Source organism: Babylonia areolata, chromosome 1, assembly GCF_041734735.1.
Source record: "Babylonia areolata isolate BAREFJ2019XMU chromosome 1, ASM4173473v1, whole genome shotgun sequence".
Classification (NCBI taxonomy): domain Eukaryota; kingdom Metazoa; phylum Mollusca; class Gastropoda; order Neogastropoda; family Buccinidae; genus Babylonia; species Babylonia areolata.
Window position 1 is genome coordinate 62605727 of NC_134876.1, and position 8218 is coordinate 62613944.

Below are 8218 nucleotides of genomic sequence, written 5' to 3' on the forward strand. Positions count from 1 at the left end.
AATGCTTCAATAGCGTAAAAGTGATGCTGAAAAATGCTTTAAAAAAAAGTATATCTGATGTTGAATGATCACCACGAATGCTTCAAAAACCTATTTTTAAGTGATAGGGAATGATCAACACAAATGATTTTCATCATCAGTGATACACACATCTGTCAAAACTCCCAGTTATAAAGCTTTGTTAATGCTGGATCTATATTTAGCAAGATAATGGGAAATGTTGTGACAAAAATGGATCACCTCTGTTAGACAGTTTCTTTCAAGTCATCCCGGTGTGGCATGGTGTAGTGTGGTGTGGTGTGGTGTGGCATGGTGTAGTGAGGTGATGTGTGGTGTGGTATGGTGTGGTGTAGTGTGGCATGGTGTGGCATGGTGTAGTGTGGTGTGGTGTGTGTGTGGCGTGTGTGTGTGTGTGTGTGTGTGTGTGTGTGTGTGTGTGTGAGCGAGAGAGGAACTGAAAAAGAGAACATATTTCATTCTAATGCTAGCCCATTTATTGCTAACTGCTTTCAAAGGATCTTTTTAGGTTTTGCTTTCCAGAATGTGCTGTTTGTACAATGTGATATAAAATTGAAATCATGAGCTGTTCACAACACTCTGTTCACAACACTCTGCAAATAATACATTAAGGAACAAAACCAAAAGTCCAGAAAAATAAATACAAGTGAATAAATGAAATAATCATGATTAAAGATAAGTTGCTTTGAGATTCTTAAAAAATCTAATAAAAAAAAAACAACAACAACAACATATAAAGCAACCAAACAATCATTTCAACAAGCTTAATTCAGTTCAAACATATTTTTTTTGGAAATGAGGAACATACAAGCACATTTTGTTCATTACAGGCAAAATAAAAATAAAATCTCTGTTTCCATGGAGAGAAGCTGAGGTTGGAATGAGTTTGATAATACTTGCAACACTCACACACAAACACACATGCACACACACACACACACACACACATTCATTCATAAAGACACACAACACCCCCCCCCCCCACCACCCCCCATACACACACACACACACACAGAGGTGTTAGTATTTAAAAAGCAAACAACACAATTAAATTACCATTGCCATTTTGTCACATGAAACTGAACCTGATCAGAAGAACAGCAAGTATCATAAAACATTCACACTTCTGTAATGTGTGTACATAATGTGCATTTGAAGACTGCTATCCACTACATTGTGAACACACACACACACACACACACACACTGAGAAAAAATGTGGTTAAATTCAATCAGTAAAAAAAACAAACTTGAAAGTGCAGTTTAGGCAATGATTTAAAAAAAAAAAAAATTCTACCAATACAGACTACTTTGAGTTTAAACCAAGTGGAATGATAGCTCAATTTGAAACTCTGGTGGTGATATTTGAAACTCTGGTGGTGATATTCGCAATAACAATATTCACAAAACTGGAATTTCTGTCCTACAGAATGCATTTACAGACTAGCAAATTTCAAACCACTGTGGAAAGAAACAGCCACTGCTGTCTCTGTCCCAATACCGCTTAAAAGTAGACACAGCCACGGAAGCAGAGACTCTTTCTCAGATTTTACTTACTGAAAAATGCAGTGGGGGAGTCTGCGCTGGTTTTTTTTGTCCCCCCTCCACTGGAGTGGTAATCTGAGTGCTAATCTTTCGGATGAGAGAATAAAGCAAGGTCCCATGTACAGCGTGCAACGGGCGCAACAGCCGAGTGGTTAAAGTGATGGACTTTCAATCTGATGGTCCTGGGTTTGAATTTCGGTAATGGCACCTGGTGGATAAAGGGTTGAGATTTTTATTATCTCCCAGGTCAGCATATGTGCAAATCTGCGCCTGAATCCCCTTCGTGTACACACGCAAGCAGAAGATCAAATACGACACGTTAAAGATCCTGTAATCCATGTCAGCGTTCGGTGGGTTATGGAAACAAGAACATACCCAGCATGCACACCCCCAAAAGTGGAGTATGGCTGCCTACATGCCGTGGTCAAAACGGTCATACATGTAACAGCCCACTTGTTTACATACGAGTGAACGTGGGAGTTGCAGCCCACAAAAGCAGAAGAAGAAGAAGAAGAAGAAGTACAGCATGCAATTAGCACATATTAAAGAACCCATGGCAGTAAAAGGAATGCTCTCAGAAAAATTATGTAGAAAAATCCACTTTGATGGTAAAACAAATACACTTGCAGGCAGAAAAAAGGGTGGCACTGCACTGCGGCTATGCACTCTCCCCAGGGAAAGCAGCCTCAGTTTCATGCAGGAAATTCTATTGTGATTAAGAAAGAGTAACACAGCACAATACAGTACGATACAATCTTCATTCCGACTTTGTCACAATGTGCACATATCACAACTATTCATCAGCATCACTTTCCGCAATTAATAAAATGAAATATCACAAACTGTTTGGCAAATAAAGAATAGGCATAATTTGATGTACACAGCACATTCTGAATTATATGACATGCTTCAAAGTTGCAAATTTTTGTCATGTAATAATACAGTCAACCTTTACCAAAGACATCAGGATGAAAACTAGGAATGCAGTGCATAAAGTGACATTTCAATAAAACACTTGATTTGCCACACACACACACACAAACACACAGACACAGACACAGACACACACACAGTGTGACACACAGATGTCTACCTTCATACAGCTATTGAAACATACTCTTCAAAAACTTTGACAAGGGTGCAGCAAAAACAGAAAATGAAGCATGTTGTTCCTTGCTGTCATAATGACAAAACGATCTCAGATCTTGTTCTGGTGAGGAATCTATCCATAATGATACAAATAAAAAATGCATTGCAGTATGATTGTTCTATATCCTATCTGTATGAATAGCAAACATAATAGGACACACACACACACACACACACACACACACACACACACACAAACAAAATATATACACACGCATGTGCTCACATGTACACATGTACATACATGCGCATACACATGCACAACACATTCATATACACGCACACATATGTGCCCATGTGCACACACACACATGTCTGGGCAAGAATATATATATATATATATATATATATATATATATATATATATATCAATTAATGGAATTACCATAAAATATGAACAATATTTCCAAACACTAACAGCACATAAGCCACAGACTCAAAGATTTAGGTCAACAGACCCCTTTTCTGTCCATGAAAACATCCACTGCTTTCAGTCTGTCTTGATGATATTCACCCATCAATGTTTTCTCAAACATCAAAACCACTTATCAAAACACAATCACACACACACACACACACACGATGCATACATAGGTGCGTGCGCAAACACACACACGCACATACAAACTAACACACACACACAGAGTATGCATTATCACTGACTGCTTATTATATGAAAAAGAAAAACAAGGTACAACCACATATTCAAATAATATATGAACTGCATGACAGAAACATATCTGTGCTTTTCTGCTTTGTATTCAACATTCAGCCAGTCTTTAACTATCACCCATATAGAATTTTTTTTTTCTTCAAAATTTCAAAACTATTAATCACAAAGAGAAACTCAAAGAGATCACAAACACATGCATGCATATCAACAAGTCAATATGTGCTTTTTATACATATCTCTTGATGCACACACACACACACACACACACACACACACTCATGCACGCACATGCAGTTTCAGTTTCAGTAGCTCAAGGAGGCGTCACTGCGTTCGGACAAATCCATATACGCTACACCACATCTGCCAAGCAGATGCCTGACCAGCAGCGTAACCCAACGCGCTTAGTCAGGCACATGCACACACACATACATGCATGCACACACACTCATATACACACTCATGCACAACCCCGTCACACATATGCATCATAGGTTCATTAATTGAAGCATTATCACATATGGAAGTCAGATAAACAGACTACATGAGCAGATATTGCAGCCTATCACTGTCAAGAAAAAAAAAGTTCTCAGACTCAAATCTGTCTGTAAAAACATTCAGATTGTGTAATACAATTTCAGACACACACACACACACACACATGGGAAGGACAGAGAGAAAGAGAAGTGACAAATAAAGCCAGAAAGAGGAGAGGTAGAAAACAGAATGGAATGCAAAAAGGACTCTCTCTCTCTGTCTCTCTTTCTCCCGCTCCTCTCCCTCTCTGAGGGAAATGTGAAGAATCAAGAGCAGAAAGGAAAAAAAACACCATAGTAATGACCAGGCTGCAAGCATTTCTCTTCATGTTGATAAGAGTGAGCATGTCATCTGCAGCCAAGAAGTAAATATATCCCAAAGTTATATCACTTGCTGGCAAAATCAGCATACAAACGTTGTGCAGTGCACCTATAACTGTCTCAATGGATCCTGGGCATAAACTGATAAAAATGTTATCATCATCAACAACAAAAAAATGTTACTGTTCAACCAAAAATCCCTTGTATCACTATCATACCACTGAATAAAAAGGCATAAAAACTGAAGGTGAATTATCATGTTTGTCTTTAACCAAGTCAGACCTCACATCCAGGACTCACCCCCTCAGACAACACAACCCTCACTGAAACAAGACCCCAAAGTTGTCGATAGGTCATTAAAACCCATTTCAAGCTAACCTTACATTCTAAAAATGAATGGCATAAAATGTCAAAACACATACTTTTATTTCTTCAAAGGGATAAAACAGCAACATTTTTTAGACTGTAACAGATATTCAGATCTGCGGGTTTTTTGTGTGTATTGAAAACAGAGGTGTATCTGAATCAAAGGTGCCAAATCAAAAGCAAGCAGTGATAAATGTGCCAGTGAGATCAGAATTATAAATTTGAGCACTATCAATGCCATGGGTAACATACATGACAGGTCAGAAAATCTAATTGACCCCCATCATCAAATTGGTATGAGGCCCTTTCAAATGTATGTATCAGTCTGCTATGAATACTGACCATCGTCTAAAACATTAGCTTCTTCATTCAATAAGGTTAATCATCATCACTCCTTCTTTCTTTACAATTCCTTCAGTCTTCACACAGACCAGCATTCAACATTTTCCAAATGATAAAACAGCCATTGCTGGAAAAAAAAGAAAGAGACTGTGTGTGTGTGTGTGTGTGTGTGTGTGTGTGTGTGTGTGTGTGTGTGTGTGTGTGTGTGTCCGTGTGCATGTGTGTGTGTCTGTGCGCATGTGTGCGTACATGCGTGTGTGTATACATAAAATCACGTGTGCATGTGTGTTTGCACATGCATACATCTATGGATGACAAAATATGCTCTGTGATATTGTAAAACTGATCAGAAAATACATGATGGAACAATCTGTCATTGCAATGTCCCTCCTCTATATACCCTTTGAATTTCTTAAGTGTGTCACATTGTAAACAGATGCCTCAATGAAAATCGACTATAAGATTTGTTATACTAATATTTATAGCGCCTGTTCTGGGAGGGGGTAAAATAAAGGATGAGGTAGGACTAGGTAGACAAAACTTGAATGATACATGGAACCTATCCATACGCCAACATTTTAAGAACTCAAGACACAATGTACTGTTTAACACAATGCCAAAAGGTACCGTAGCCTTTCACGGCCATCAGAGCAGTGAATTAGATTGGCGTGGGAAGGAGGGGCCCAATCCTTTCTTTCTGATATTTCAGCTTTCCGCAACTGAAGTCAGGTTCCCTCATTCACACCTGGGTGGAATGAGAAAAAAATCAGAGTACAGCACCTTTCCTGAGGAAGCAACACCACGCTGAAACGTGGCCTCAAACTGATTCTTGCAAGAAATATTTCAGTTAACTTTACCAAAGAAGATCATATTCTTTTTTGTGTGTGTGATATTCTTTACCTCTCTATAGATTTAATGTGACTGATGGTCACAACAAAAGAAAAAAAAAATGCTAGTTTGGGGTTAAAAACACACATGAAATAATACCTGGATTTCTACACTGATAATCTAAAAAGAAATTACAAAAATCCATGCTTAAAATTCTTTAAATCTTCATGCAAAGCAACATACTCTGTTGTAATAAACTGTCATGGTAATAATAACATACATAAACAAAATTTAATTAAGCAACAGCACCTTGCTGAACGTGAAATCAATAGCAAACAAAAACGACTGATATTGTTATTTGGTTTTAAAGCTTGAACACAGTGGGGAACAAAATCTGATATGTGAGTTATAATACATTTCAAACAACAAAGAACAAATAATTTTTTAAGTGAGTGTTTTGAAATCTTAGGTCCTAAAATTTCGTATTCTTCTACTCTACTAGCTTCTGCAAGCACTCATCTCTACCTATGTGTGGGATGGGAACATTCATACTTGAGGTGCTGACGGTTTATGACAACCTTCATCCATTTGGAATCACACAGTGAGCGTGGCAGCCGTTCATGCATGATCTGAACCTCCCCTGTATCAGGGTGAAAGACACGCACTTCATCATGGTACTTGGCATCTCCCACTTGAATCACCAGAAATGTTCCACGGTGATGGACCACACTGAAGTAACTGACGTCCAGTTTGGGGGACACAGTCACAATGCCAGGGGGACCAGACTTGTCGAAGCCCAGTACATGACCGTTGGGACAGAAGATGTGGATGACATCGTCTACAACAATGGCTTGGCTCCAGCACGTTCTCAGGGGAAGAGCGTTCAGTACACATGCTGTTGATGTGCGGGTGTTGAAACTCTGGAAGACAGCCGTCTCCTGCTCATGGCGTTTGCGTTTGCCACCAAACATGTAAATGGTGTCCCCCAGGGCTGCTGCCGAGAGTCCCCCCACTGGTGCTGCCAGGTCACCCACCTTGATCCACGCGTTGTCTTTGGATGTGTAGCACTCGATGCTGCTGACAGGATCATTACACAGAAAACCGCTGAGTGAGTACAGGTGGTCCTGTACTGACACCAAGTTATGGTAAGAACGACCTTCTTGCATGGTGCAACACTCATCCCAGCGGTTGCGTTTTGTGTTAAAACGAACCAGTCTTTTTTCAAGGCCACTGCTTACCCCTCCAGACACAAAAATATCACCGAGATGAACACAAGCTGCTTTGCCATCAGCAAAGTACGGAAACTTGGCAAGTGTGAAAAGCTTTCTGCGCTGAAGGCTGTAACACACTACCTCCTGCCTCCTTCCATCTACCATGACTAAAACATCCTCACTGCGATCACGGAAGGCATTGTCTGACTCCCCTCTCTCCTCCATGCTGCTGGAGCTGTGCAGCCCTGGCCTCTGCCTGTGTGCGAACTTGGACAACAATGTACACACTTTGCTGTTTTCTTGGATGTAGGCCTTGGACCTTGGCAAGGATTCCAAGTACTGGGGACTCATCATGGGCAGCTTTAGATGTTGGAACACATCATGGAGAACCTCCTTCCTTGCAACGTCATGCTCCACCCAATGAAGAGCCACTTTACACACTTCCTCTTCATTCTCCACCTGTAGGCGGTCATCACTTATAACTCGGATCAGATCATCTTTGCAAAGCATCAAAAACTCTTCTGTGGTGGCTAGCTCCTTGAAGTTATACAGAACCATTTCCCAGGCCCGCTCCCCGAGCCAACTGCAACTGTAGATGCAGGACAGTTTCCAGCGGGTCAGACAGTTGCTGGTAGACAGATCTTTGGCCAGGTATTTTTCACACTTGGATTGTAAGGCAGGGATCTGGTACACTGATGACATCTCAAGGATCTCACCAACATTGTCCGCAGTCAACTCAATGGGTTTTCCGTACATGAAATGCAGGATCAGATCAAAGGCGGCAGGCTGGGCGTTGTGCAAAAACACCTCCCCAGCCTGGCACTCCAGCATGCCAGAGGAGAACATGGCGTCAAAGTACCGTGACATGGCACACAGCACCACACGGTGACACTTGAATGTTCGTCCATTGACATGTATCGTTGTGTCAACATGTCGATTACCTGCTAGCAGATCCAGTAGTCCTGAACTCAGGTAGCTCTTCACATCAAGACAACTGGCATCTGCCATTCTGACACTCTCCTTCCTGACCTGAAAGTCAAAATGTGAATATTTGCAAACCCAAAAAATGAGAAACATTAGATCAAGGAAAAAAAACTTGGTAGAATTGTAAATATGAATAATTTTTTATCTTGCAAAAGACCCCTTCATGAAGGTCAAAAGTCAAAGGTCAAGGTCATCACTCACAACAGGAAAACAAAATTAGATTGTGTTTGTGTCTTGCATCAAATGTTC

At 40.4% G+C, this 8218-nt stretch overlaps 1 protein-coding gene across 1 annotated transcript; it reads right to left on the reverse strand.

The window, feature by feature from the left end:
* Nucleotides 1–6181: 6181 nt before the first annotated feature.
* Nucleotides 6182–7999, reverse strand: LOC143293008 (kelch repeat and BTB domain-containing protein 8-like). The gene has a single exon (XM_076603792.1). The coding sequence runs from the start codon at nt 7991–7993 to the stop codon at nt 6296–6298; it is 1698 nt and encodes a 565-aa protein (XP_076459907.1). The 5' UTR covers nt 7994–7999; the 3' UTR covers nt 6182–6295.
* Between the last annotated feature and the right edge of the window lie 219 nt (nt 8000–8218).